This window comes from Dunckerocampus dactyliophorus, chromosome 13, assembly GCF_027744805.1.
Source record: "Dunckerocampus dactyliophorus isolate RoL2022-P2 chromosome 13, RoL_Ddac_1.1, whole genome shotgun sequence".
Lineage (NCBI taxonomy): Eukaryota > Metazoa > Chordata > Actinopteri > Syngnathiformes > Syngnathidae > Dunckerocampus > Dunckerocampus dactyliophorus.
The window spans coordinates 3,253,289-3,267,702 of NC_072831.1; the positions used below are offsets into that span (position 1 = coordinate 3,253,289).

The 14,414-nt window shown below is 35.1% G+C and overlaps 1 protein-coding gene across 1 annotated transcript in view; it reads right to left on the reverse strand.

The window, feature by feature from the left end:
- Positions 1–476: 476 nt before the first annotated feature.
- piezo1 (piezo-type mechanosensitive ion channel component 1) overlaps positions 477–14,414 on the reverse strand; it is a 127,613-nt gene continuing 113,675 nt past the window's right edge. The window contains exons 50-54 of the mRNA XM_054796223.1: positions 12,870–12,992; positions 12,694–12,773; positions 5,768–5,957; positions 3,573–3,714; positions 477–3,470 (exon numbers count right to left, since the gene is read on the reverse strand). Of these exons, the coding sequence (XP_054652198.1) occupies positions 3,348–3,470; positions 3,573–3,714; positions 5,768–5,957; positions 12,694–12,773; positions 12,870–12,992 (658 nt within the window). The 3' untranslated portion in view covers positions 477–3,347. The remainder of the gene's footprint in view (positions 3,471–3,572; positions 3,715–5,767; positions 5,958–12,693; positions 12,774–12,869; positions 12,993–14,414) is intronic.

Below are 14,414 nucleotides of genomic sequence, written 5' to 3' on the forward strand. Positions count from 1 at the left end.
ACAATGCCAGCAATATACAGAAAACGCACAAAAGCTACCTTATTAGCGTTCCAACATGGCAGCAGACGCCATCGCCGATGACTCGCCACTAATGAACAACAGACCCACTTACTTTGGAAACTAATTAGCGCAGCTGTGCGAGGTGGCGGCCAGTGACGCGTTCATGGGAGCGCCGACTGTAGGACTTTTGCCGTTTCAATTGAAACACTGAAACACCACATGTAAGCGTGACCCGAGCAGACTTTTCTCGTGCTTTTGTTTTCTCTTATCACAACCTTCAGCACACTTAGTCCGGCTCCAACCAGCTAAGACCACTGGGTCGCACAGAAACATAGATAGAATTACCCCCCCTTTAAGGGGGTTAATTGTGTAACTTTTGCAATATGTAATAATTACAAAATTCAGCAACAATTACAAAATGCATTCAACAATTTTATTATAAAATGTGGCGCTATTACATAATGTGAAAATTGTTACAATATTACAATATTGCACATACATAATGTGCCTCTACGGGTCCTTCGCCAAGTAGGTGAGATGAAAATGCAGGAAAACTCACCAAAACGAATAAAACAAAACAAATGATCATCATTCACGATCTGTTCAAATTCTACAATTCCATCTTGTTAAATATCCCTCAGGAGAATACAAAAGCTCCTCCAAATATGCGTGTGGCTTCAAAGTTAGCTTGACGGAGTCGTGTTGGATGGCGCCGCCATCGAGTCCGATTTTCAGCAAAAGTGACGAAGCTTGGAGAGACAGCGGCGGAGAGGCGGTGTCACCCATCCTGAGAATCCAACGGCTTCATCATCCACATCAGTCAGGTGAACGCATCACACGTGGCACTAGATGGGATGTTGTCCTCCGCAAGCGACGCCGTTGCCCAGGAGACCCAAATCCCCCTTCCCCGCCTCGCACAGTCACAACACTTTAGTCCTGCAGAGGCACTCCTTAGGTGCTCTGGCCCACAAGCACCACAGCCATGGCAGGGTTCCAAGGAGAGGCTGCGTGCCCAGACCACAGACCACAAGAGACACACCCCCGTCACCCCCACAACACCTGGGAAGACTGTGTCTGTCTCTGAGGGACGCACAGAGGTCAAAGACACATGTTCAGGCTTCTGCAGGCAGGAAGTGATGGCTTCAAACTTGCTTCCAGGGTCTAAAAAAACATGTGCACACTCATTCATTCATTCCATTTCTCTGGAAGCACTAGGTGGTTGTTTATTTCCATCTCGTCTGTTATTGACATTTACATTATTGTAGTTTGGGGTTAAAAGTCATAGCAGCTCACTGAGTGTCTTCGCTGTACCAGGTGATTTTGACTTCATGTGCTTTAATACACCATTTATTGAAATCTGGGGATGCGCCGATTGCTCGGCCACCAATCAATATCAGCCAGTTTCTGTGAAAAAGCATGTGATCGGCATTTGCCGATAAATGCCTTTCAACGCCGACCACAGAAGCTGATCACCTGTGGCTCGCAGAATGCGGCCTGCAGCATCCCCTGCCCACTTTCCTTCATACTGCACAGGAGTGTCAAACCTAAAACAAACAAACGTCTGCCGTGTGGAACTTACCTGCCGTTTGTGTGAGTGACATAAATTTTGCACCCTGCAAAACATGCCACGAAAAATGTCTCGCAGGGGTAGCACGTAAAAAAAATAAATGGTAAATTAGCAAAAAATACATTTATAGTTCGTGGTGCCAGCCATGTTGAATGAACTCTCGATGTTCAGCCTCATTTTCGGAAGTGGCGCCATTGGCTAAAGCAGAGCAAACAAACGCTTCTTGAGGTAGCTGGTCACTTGGTTCAGTATATTGTTATGTTTCCGTATAATTTTTTAACAAAATAGTAGTCATGCCAAAATGTCGGGTTGCTGCTGGATGTTCATAGTATCCAAGTGATCCTGTAAGTTTGTTTTCTTTTCCAAAAGAGGAAGCTTTAAGACAACAATGGACAAAGCAAGTGCAGAGAACGATAGACAGATGGACGCCCACCTCGAGTTCTTTTTTTGCAGTGATCATTTCACTGATGACTGCTATGAAGGAACACCTTTACAAGAAGCATTTGACTTGAAAGTAAATGCACTTTGAAACAGGATGCTATTCTGTCGGGGAAAAAAACAAGACAAGAGCAAGCACTACGTCAAAAGTTTGAGTTTTGTCTTGTTACATAATGTCTTTAACCACTGTTCCGCCATAATGACGAGGCTGCAAAGCATGCATGCAAACATCTTTTCACAGCCATAAAAGATGTTTGCGACGGTGACGAAATATGAAATCAATCAAGCTATAAAAGCCCTTTACGCTCATTAGGAAGCACAATAATGTTCTAAAAGTTCTCTATTTCATCTCCAAATGTCTCATCCTCCTCAAACTATTGACACATGGCTCAATCACTGTAATCGCTGTGTATCGTACACCTCTAAGTTTGTTTACCTGAGTGAGTGAGCGTCTCTTCTGGCGCCATGAACTATAAATGTCATTTTTCAAATTTAAATGACATAGTTATATAGTTATATAAAGTTGATGAATCATGTCACGGACCCTTTTGGTGAGTTTTGGAGGCATCTGCAGTCAAAAGGCAGCTAATGTAGCCAAAACGTTGGACAACACTTGCTCGTATGTGCGTTGCACAAGTCTAACCTGAAAAATAATTGAATTCATCGGCTAGATGACAATCTTCTGTCAGCGCTGGAAGACACCGGGTTTGCTGATTCACTTGGAGCCCACCTACGTGCTACCAGGAAGTCCTGCTAGAACGCCATCAAACAATGTACTCTCACATCCAAAGTCTCCTTAAAGAAGGCGTCTCATCCTCTGGAAGTTTCACCAGTGTTCTTTTGAAAAAGCAAGTTCAATATGTCTTTTTATGGTTCCATATTTCATATCATATCGCCAATAGGGCCCCATGAAAAAAAATAAAGTTTTGGCAGCTGACCCCTAACAGTATTTTGGGCCCCTAGCAGTCAGGGACCTTGGAATTGTCCTAACTTTTCCCTCTTACACGGCACCGCGGGCCGATAGCAGTCATCATAAATACATTTAAACATTTACACTTAATCTTTGTGATCAGTATCGGCCGGTTACAATCATGGATTATGGGAATCGGAGCATCCCTAATTGTCATGGGTCTGTAAAGACCTACAAGTACAGCATGAAGCAGTGTGGTCTGAAGAATAAGAAGCGATGTTGACCTTCGTATGTCCAACACGTGTACAGGTAATAATACTGAACATTCTTTGATCTTCACGCGCGTAAGTGGAGTTCCATGACGATTGTTGCAGTGTTCTCCCAGACCTCGACTGGGTAAGACAATATTTTCAGTGACAACCAGTCAGCTGGTCAGTGTCTGTCTTGGCTGCGGATGTCCCTGGTCCATTTGATCATGGTTTCTGGTGACCGATAGAGGAAGATGAGTTTTGAATAAAGCTCTTCTTCCAGCTCCAGCTCTCCAGTTTCACGCACCTGGAAGGTATTCAGCAGTCTTAGTTTGCAGAGGATGATATCAAAGAAATGATTTCATCTGTCATGTTTGTTCCATTTGGAGTGGGTATGTGGTGCACTTACCAGGAAGATGTCCATGCAGAGCTTCAGTATGCGGTCCACACAGGGAAGCTCCTCAAACATGATGGAGTGGGAGATCTCACTGAAGAAGCCTCTGACAAACTTCCCGATGACGAGGACCACAGACACATACAAACCCATGATCCTATGGAACAGTGACCAATGAATAGGGTACATCAAATGTCAATCAATAGTCATTTTAGCACTAAAGCAGGCTGGGGAACCTTTTAGCTAAAAGAGCCATGAAAGCCACATATTTTAAAATGTATTGTGAAAGTCATATCTTTGTTTTAACACTGAATCCAATTACTGTAAAAGCAAGACCAACAATTTTAGAATATAATAAGTCTCTGAATGTATTATTTTTATTTACATTGTTATAAATAAATACTCCTCACCATTAACGCGACTTTTGGAGCTGCATGGTTTTGCTCTGTATCTTTCTTTCTTTTGGCCATCGTCTTCGTCAAAGGAGACTTATTGACTTCTCAATGACCTGTGTAGGCTACTGTATTATCCAGCAGCGACCCGCAAAATGTCCTAGTAAGGACAGCTGGCATTGGCACCGGGCTAGAAAATGGCTGGCTGGATTAAAATGCATATGAAAGTTTTCTATTTTGAACGCTGTTTTTAACACTATGCCTTCTGTAATGTTTTACTTTAAAATGTCAGTGGAAAAAAAATGAATAAAATAAAGACATGTCCCTAGCCATAGGTTCCCTACCCCTGCGCTGAAGTATAGAGAACAGAACCAAAAAGTCTAGGGTCAATTTTTTAAAATGTTTTTTTATGTTTTTGCGGATCCAGACTACAGTCAAACTTGTCTATAGCGGCCACTAGAGGGAGTCTGCAAAGGTGGCCGCTATAGACAGGTGGCCTCTATAGACAGGTTGGCGTCCAGTTTGAATGTTGACCAGTAGAGGGAAAAAAAGGGGGGAAAAAATTAATAATAATAATGTTGACCAGTAGAGGGCACTGCGGACTGCGGATAAAAGTTGACAACACTACTAGGCTTGTTATTATCATGGTTCATGGTTTTAATCCTGAACATGCATGAGTCAAACAGTAGCACATCACATACTACAATTCACAATTTTGCATGTCCAAAAAGGAGTAGGAAGAAGCAAAGCTTATTTAATCCTACCCCTCATCAGTTTCACATCAGTTGCAATACATTTATTCACTTCTTGTTCTTCCAAGTGTACTTTGTAGGTCCACATGACAATGTAGTGCAATCATAGCCAAGTTTTTTACTTACTAAAAGGAAGCTAGAGGCTTAATAATAACTGATAGAATATATCCACGACCCACAGAACAAAGCTGTGCTAGTAATGTCTTACGCTTGTTTTTAATATTTTACTTTTTATACGGCAGAGTGTCATTACAGCTTTAGTTCATCAGGAAGTGACGGGAAGTGACGGTGGGCGTCCCGAGCAGGAGAGCTAGGCTCAGTGCTAGCTGTGAGTTTGGAGAGAGTTGGGAAGTGTGTTTATGTTGGCGTGGATGTAAAGTCCTGCAGTGTTCTCCGCTGTTAATAAAGCCATTAAAGTGCATCGGCGACGTGAGTCTCTCCTTCCCCACAACAAGCGGCATTACAGTATTGACCAGTGCACACCAGGAAATAAACGGTGTCATTTCTTACAGGCATTGGCTGGACAGCTATGTAGTGGGGCTTGTTTAACCTTTGCCTTGTGGACAAGCAGGAAGGAGAGACGATGCTGAGAGATGTGTGTGTGTTCTGAGCTGCTGTCTGGTGGCCGCGTTCAATAAATAAAGTTGGCAGAAGCAACAGGAGAAGTTTCCTTCTTTGCTTCGGAGCTGAATAACACTGACAAGTTAACAGACTAGTAGCAAACGGAAAAGAAGACGGCTTTGTTTGTGTCGAATACAGAAGATGAGGACTTTGATGGATTTGTGGATGAGGATTGATGAAAAATAACGTGAGTACATTCTAAAATACTTCAATTAAGTACAACCCAACTCAGTTTTGCTCCCGCTGCCGCATGCATGCTAGCGTATGTTTTTTTTTATTGTAGCGTCGCTGGGAGCACGTCCTGTTCCCAGTTTGACTGTTTGACTGTATTTTGTTTTTTACTCGAAAAAATGGCTCTTTTGATGGTATCGGTTGCTGACCCCTGGTATAGAAGAAGAATGTACTTTGGTAGTGCACATGCTGATCATGCGTTCGTGTTCCTCACCCATATCCAGCAAGGAAGCCAAGGCTGGGTGGACTGACTTTGTCATTGAATATGACCATGGACAGAACTCCACATGAAGAAGGGTCACAGCCGCCAATGGCGATGTCCCACCACTCCTGTTTTCCACTGGAGTTCAGCGACTTGTCACTCATCAAGAAAAGGGTTATATTCTGGTACCCTCCTTCGTTTCCTAAAACACACAACCAATGGCGTTAAAACAGGCTTTCTTAATTTGTATGAATACAAACACTGAGAGCAAATGATGCTACGATGCACAATGGTTCTGAATGAACGAGTTCTGTGGTGTCCAAACTGCCATTTACAGCCCGTGGCTGTTTTTGTATTGGCCATTGGCACATTGTAAAAACACAACTAAACAAGAAAAATTAAAATAATAAATAAATAAATACATAAATAACAGCAAAAATGGAAAAAAGAGCAGTAATTTTACAAGAATAAAGCCAAATAATTTTACAAGAATAAAGTCAAAATATTGAAAATAAAGTCATAATATTAAGAGAAAAAAATTGCATGAAGTTGAAATATTTAAGACAAAAATGTGTAATTTAAAAGAAAAAGTTTAAAAACAAATCAAAGAATAAAGTAATTTTTTTTTAAATTAGGTTAAAAGTTATATATTATTACAATAATAAAGTCAAAATATTACAAGAAAAAATGTTCAAAGAAAGTTAAAATATTGGTATACGTGTAAATATTTGCAAAAGGTATACTAATAACAAGTAACTGTTAACAAGTATACTAATAATACTATTAACAAGTATACTAATAACACTATTAACAAGTATACTAATAACACTATTAAGTATACTAATAATACTATTAACAAGTATACTAATAACACTATTAACAAGTATACTAATAATACTATTAACAAGTATACTAACACTATTAAGTATACTAATAACACTATTAACAAGTATACTAATAATACTATTAACAAGTATACTAATAACACTATTAAGTATACTAATAACACTATTAACAAGTATACTAATAATACTATTAACAAGTATACTAATAATACTATTAAGTATACTAATAACACTATTAACAAGTATACTAATAATACTATTAACAAGTATACTAACACTATTAAGTATACTAATAACACTATTAACAAGTATACTAATAATACTATTAACAAGTATACTAATAACACTATTAAGTATACTAATAACACTATTAACAAGTATACTAATAATACTATTAACAAGTATACTAATAATACTATTAAGTATACTAATAACACTATTAACAAGTATACTAATAATACTACTAACAAGTATACTAATAACACTATTAACAAGTATACTAATAACACTATTAAGTATACTAATAACACTATTAACAAGTATACTAATAACACTATTAACAAGTATACTAATAATACTATTATCAAGTATACTAATAACACTATTAAGTATACTAATAACACTATTAACAAGTATACTAATAATACTATTAACAAGTATACTAATAACACTATTAAGTATACTAATAACACTATTAACAAGTATACTAATAATACTATTAACAAGTATACTAATAACACTATTAAGTATACTAATAACACTATTAACAAGTATACTAATAATACTATTAACAAGTATACTAATAACACTATTAAGTATGCTAATAACACTATTAACAAGTATACTAATAATATACTAATAACACTATTAATAACACTATTAAGTATACTAATAACACTATTAACAAGTATACTAATAATACTATTAAGTATACTAATAACACTATTAACAAGTATACTAATAATACTACTAACAAGTATACTAATAACACTATTAACAAGTATACTAATAACACTATTAAGTATACTAATAACACTATTAACAAGTATACTAATAATACTATTAACAAGTATACTAATAATACTATTAACAAGTATACTAATAATACTATTAAGTATAGTAATAACACTATTAACAAGTATACTAATAATACTATTAAGTATACTAATAACCCAATAACAAGTATACTAATAATACTACTAACAAGTATACTAATAACACTATTAACAAGTATACTAATAACACTATTAAGTATACTAATAACACTATTAACAAGTATACTAATAATACTATTAAGTATACTAATAACACTATTAACAAGTATACTAATAATACTACTAACAAGTATACTAATAACACTATTAACAAGTATACTAATAACACTATTAAGTATACTAATAACACTATTAACAAGTATACTAATAATACTATTAAGTATACTAATAACACTATTAACAAGTATACTAATAATACTACTAACAAGTATACTAATAACACTATTAACAAGTATACTAATAATACTATTAAGTATACTAATAATACTATTGACAAGTATACTAATAACACTATTAACAAGTATACTAATAATACTATTAACAAGTATACTAACACTATTAAGTATACTAATAACACTATTAACAAGTATACTAATAATACTATTAACAAGTATACTAATAACACTATTAAGTATACTAATAACACTATTAACAAGTATACTAATAATACTATTAACAAGTATACTAATAATACTATTAAGTATACTAATAACACTATTAACAAGTATACTAATAATACTACGAACAAGTATACTAATAACACTATTAACAAGTATACTAATAACACTATTAAGTATACTAATAACACTATTAACAAGTATACTAATAACACTATTAACAAGTATACTAATAATACTATTAAGTATAGTAATAACACTATTAACAAGTATACTAATAATACTATTAAGTATACTAATAACCCAATAACAAGTATACTAATAATACTACTAACAAGTATACTAATAACACTATTAACAAGTATACTAATAACACTATTAAGTATACTAATAACACTATTAACAAGTATACTAATAATACTATTAAGTATACTAATAACACTATTAACAAGTATACTAATAATACTACTAACAAGTATACTAATAACACTATTAACAAGTATACTAATAACACTATTAAGTATACTAATAACACTATTAACAAGTATACTAATAATACTATTAAGTATACTAATAACACTATTAACAAGTATACTAATAATACTACTAACAAGTATACTAATAACACTATTAACAAGTATACTAATAATACTATTAAGTATACTAATAACACTATTAACAAGTATACTAATAATACTACTAACAAGTATACTAATAACACTATTAACAAGTATACTAATAACACTATTAAGTATACTAATAACACTATTAACAAGTATACTAATAACACTACTAAGTATACTAATAACACTATTAACAAGTATACTAATAACACTACTAACAAGTATACTAATAACACTATTAAGTATACTAATAACACTATTAACAAGTATACTAATAACACTACTAACAAGTATACTAATAACACTATTAAGTATACTAATAACACTATTAATACTAATAATACTACTAACAAGTATACTAATAACACTATTAAGTATACTAATAACACTATTAACAAGTATACTAATAACACTATTAACAAGTATACTAATAATACTATTATCAAGTATACTAATAACACTATTAAGTATACTAATAACACTATTAACAAGTATACTAATAATACTATTAACAAGTATACTAATAACACTATTAAGTATACTAATAACACTATTAACAAGTATACTAATAATACTATTAACAAGTATACTAATAACACTATTAAGTATACTAATAACACTATTAACAAGTATACTAATAATACTATTAACAAGTATACTAATAACACTATTAAGTATGCTAATAACACTATTAACAAGTATACTAATAATATACTAATAACACTATTAATAACACTATTAAGTATACTAATAACACTATTAACAAGTATACTAATAATACTATTAAGTATACTAATAACACTATTAACAAGTATACTAATAATACTACTAACAAGTATACTAATAACACTATTAACAAGTATACTAATAACACTATTAAGTATACTAATAACACTATTAACAAGTATACTAATAATACTATTAACAAGTATACTAATAATACTATTAACAAGTATACTAATAATACTATTAAGTATAGTAATAACACTATTAACAAGTATACTAATAATACTATTAAGTATACTAATAACCCAATAACAAGTATACTAATAATACTACTAACAAGTATACTAATAACACTATTAACAAGTATACTAATAACACTATTAAGTATACTAATAACACTATTAACAAGTATACTAATAATACTATTAAGTATACTAATAACACTATTAACAAGTATACTAATAATACTACTAACAAGTATACTAATAACACTATTAACAAGTATACTAATAACACTATTAAGTATACTAATAACACTATTAACAAGTATACTAATAACACTATTAAGTATACTAATAACACTATTAACAAGTATACTAATAATACTATTAACAAGTATACTAATAACACTATTAAGTATACTAATAACACTATTAACAAGTATACTAATAATACTACTAACAAGTATACTAATAACACTATTAACAAGTATACTAATAATACTATTAAGTATACTAATAACACTATTAACAAGTATACTAATAATACTACTAACAAGTATACTAATAACACTATTAACAAGTATACTAATAACACTATTAAGTATACTAATAACACTATTAACAAGTATACTAATAACACTACTAAGTATACTAATAACACTATTAACAAGTATACTAATAACACTACTAACAAGTATACTAATAACACTATTAAGTATACTAATAACACTATTAACAAGTATACTAATAACACTACTAACAAGTATACTAATAACACTATTAAGTATACTAATAACACTATTAAGTATACTAATAACACTATTAATACTAATAATACTACTAACAAGTATACTAATAACACTATTAAGTATACTAATAACACTATTAACAAGTATACTAATAACACTACTAACAAGCCACAAAGCCAGGATGTGATGAGATGCTGTTTTTTTTCTTTTAATATGAAAAAGATGTCAGTATATCTACATGGTTTGGTTTAAAAAATGTCAGAGTGGCCCTCGTATTCCTAGATTTCCAGTATGTGGTCCTCGGTGGAAAAAGTTTGGACACCCGTGAATTCAATAAATTGCATTATTGTGTAATTCTTGTAGAAATTCCTCCATATGAGAACTGATACTGGTGACAAACACATTAGATACAGTGGAACCTCGGTTAGTGTACTGTTTTGCTATGAGTTATTTCTTGAATTCAATAGTATTTCTCACCTTCTTTTCCACTTTCTTGGGCTCCATTTTGTCTTATTTTGCCGCCGTGATCAAAGAAAAGCAGAGACTTGAGGTGAGAACCAAAAGTGAATTCAAGAAATAATTCCTAGCAAAACACCAAGATGGTGTTGAAGAGGAAGGTGTTGATCTTTGGGAACATTCACGTCAACAATCATGTCTGCACTGAAGGTAAAACGTAACCGTAAATACATTGATATGTATTTATATGCCTTTAGAATTGTTTTCTTACAGGAAAACAGATTTGTTTGGGTTAGAGTTGGGGTGTCACAAGATCTCGCAAGATTAAAACAAGATTTCTCGTTCAGGAAAAAAAATATTCTTTGTGGTCACTCGGCCTGGGACGATAATAAATAAATTAATTGATCACACAGTCAATGAAAATGAACTGGATAATTTTGCTGGCCTCAGTGTAGTAGTGCAGTATGCCTGCGTTGACAGTTGCATCAAGAGGATTCACTGTGCTTTGCTGTCAGCACCTTGGCACGTAGAACAACGGTAAGAACAAAGTGAGCCCTTTTGTCAGTCATACAGTATCTTTGTCTCGGTGGGTGGAGGCGGGGCCGCAAGCATATACACAGAGTGCAGAAGAGTGTAACGTAGTAGAAATGATATTAGTAGATTGCAATATATCATTGCGTTCTTTTCTTAAAAGTAAAGTTAAAATCTCATCTCATCTCGCAGACCCAATCTCATGTCATGTATTGTCTTGTCTCGTGAACTAGCCAGAGTCGGAACTTCTAGAACGGATTCATGACGCTAACCAAGGTTCCACTGTGATCGGAATCAACTAGAATCAATTGGGAATCATCCTCTGTATATTCAGGCAAAAAAAAAAGATAAGGTTCTGGTTCCTCATTTGTCCAAAAGCAGTTGTCGTTGTCTGCGACTCTCACAAAGTCTGCCATGATTAGCAAAAGCACTCTTCTATGCTGCTGTTGTTGATGGACGTCGCCTTAGTTCCGATCTCTGGGCGATGTGAAATCAATGCACCCAGGAAAGAAGTTGTGGTAATGTTTAAAATGATCAAAATACGGCAAAGTACTGTAAGTATTGCATGTTATCATGAATGTACTTGTTACTACCTGCTCACAGCACGGATAGAAAACCATAAAACCTTGTATAGAGGTTCTTTAGGGGGCTTTATCATCAAAATAGGCGTGTCCCATTCACAGTTGTTCTCCACAGGCATTGTTAGCTCTTTTATGCTAACTCGTTTTCTCTCTTTAGAACGCACAGAAAAGGGAAATGAATGTTTAATGTCTTCTGTCTTCTGTGAATTGTATATCCTGGGACTGAGAATGTTGCATTGTCTCAATAACATAAATAATTTGCTGTCGTCATTTTGTCCAACAATGCCTTGACCACTTTTCTTTGGAAAATTGGAAAATCACTTGGAAGTTGAAATCCGTAACCATCAGTTCACTGTTTTTCTAAATAAGAGAATAAATAATTTCTTTGTTGTCTCTTGCTTGATTTTATTGTTATGGGTGGGATGGGACGGCGTCAAGTGAAACTCAATCTTCTGTAAAAGCACTTTGTGTGACATGTATCTCTGTGTGAAAGGAGCGCTACTGCACAACTAAAGTCTGACTTGATTGATTGACCTTCATATAGTTGATTGACTGGTTTGGCCTCTGCTCCATTGGGGGCACGGATGTAATTTGGGAACATATTTGGAACATGCCTAGAAATAAGACAAGAAGACAAGTAAATGACAGCTCTTATCAAATGAACATATGCAGTATTTACTAACTTATTCAACACAAGAGTGTAAACGTACACAGGCTTGGTGCGATTGCCCACCAGGAGAGAAGCGAGATTGGCTCTGACGGGGTTCCCTGGCTCCAGGTGAATAGAATGCTTGTCATATGTATGCTCCACAGTCCCTCCTTTGCCCAGGTCCCTGTTGGGGATTCATTTACAAAATAAAACAGCTACCGAGTTGTACGCCAGTACTATTTACACGGCTATTTCAAATGTATGCTTAATATGAGTGATTTAATGGTAAAGACAGACAGACTCAGACAAGACAGGAAAGACACACACGGGTAATCCCCAGTTTATGGCGCCCCCACAACTTCATGAAAAACTGAATTTTGGTCCGTAAACACAAGACTCGCTGAAGTACGGTAGTTGCAGCGCATGCCGGTGGAAGAATACATGCAGCACAAGACTGTGCTGTGTGCCCGCTTAGCCGCACTGTGGGAGAATAGCGTTGCTGATGAGTTCACTTTTCACACTTCATGATGTCTCCCAAGTGGCAAGTCCATCACCATGGAAGTGAAAATGATCATAAAAAGCTCCCACGCCCACCAATATTCGTTACCATCATTAAATACATCATTTTTTGCAATTTTGCCCATCATCCACATCATCCACATCATCCATCATCATGTGAGACATGAACACATATCTTTCTCTTTTGCGTGCGTTCTAAAAAAACAAGAGAAATAAAAAGAAACGTAATGGGATACAAAGGCAGACAAAGGCCCCTCAGCGCATTGATTTCACATGGCAACATAGCAACAAACGCTACACCTAGCAGTGGCGTCAGCTCAATATGTAGCGTTACCTTTTGGTAGCTGAAGTGCTGCGGGCGAGTCTGTGGTTGAAGCTAGTCGCTAGCCGGCTAGTAGCTAGCCAGTGTGTTCTGGCTAAGTGTCAATATGCCTGAAATGTAGTTTGATCGGCATAACAATGTTAATAATAATAATAATATATAATAGAGTCAAACTTGTCTATAGTGGTCACTAGAGGGAGACTGCAAAAGTGGCCACTATAGACAGGTGGCGTCCAGTTTGAATGTTGACCAGTAGAGGAAAAAAAAGGGGGGGAAAAAATAATAATAATGTTGACCTGTAGAGGACACTGTGGGACTGCGGATAAAAGTCGTACAGCACTACTAGGCTTGTTATTATCCATGACCCACAGAACAAAGCTGTGCTAGTAATGTCTTACGCTTGTTTTTAATATTTTACTTTTTATACGGCAGAGTGTCATTACAGCTTTAGTTCATCAGGAAGTGACGGGAAGTGACGGTGGGCGTCCCGAGCAGGAGAGCTAGGTTCAGTGCTAGCTGTGAGTTTGGAGAGAGTTGGGAAGTGTGTTTATGTTGGCGTGGATGTAAAGTCCTGCAGTGTTCTCCGCTGTTAATAAAGCCATTAAAGTGCATCGGCGACGTGAGTCTCTCCTTCCCCACAACAAGCGGCATTACAGTATTGACCAGTGCACACCAGGAAATAAACGGTGTCACTTGTTACAGGCATTGCCTGGACAGCTATGTAGTGGGGCTTGTTGAACCTTTGCCTTGTGGGCAAGCAGGAAG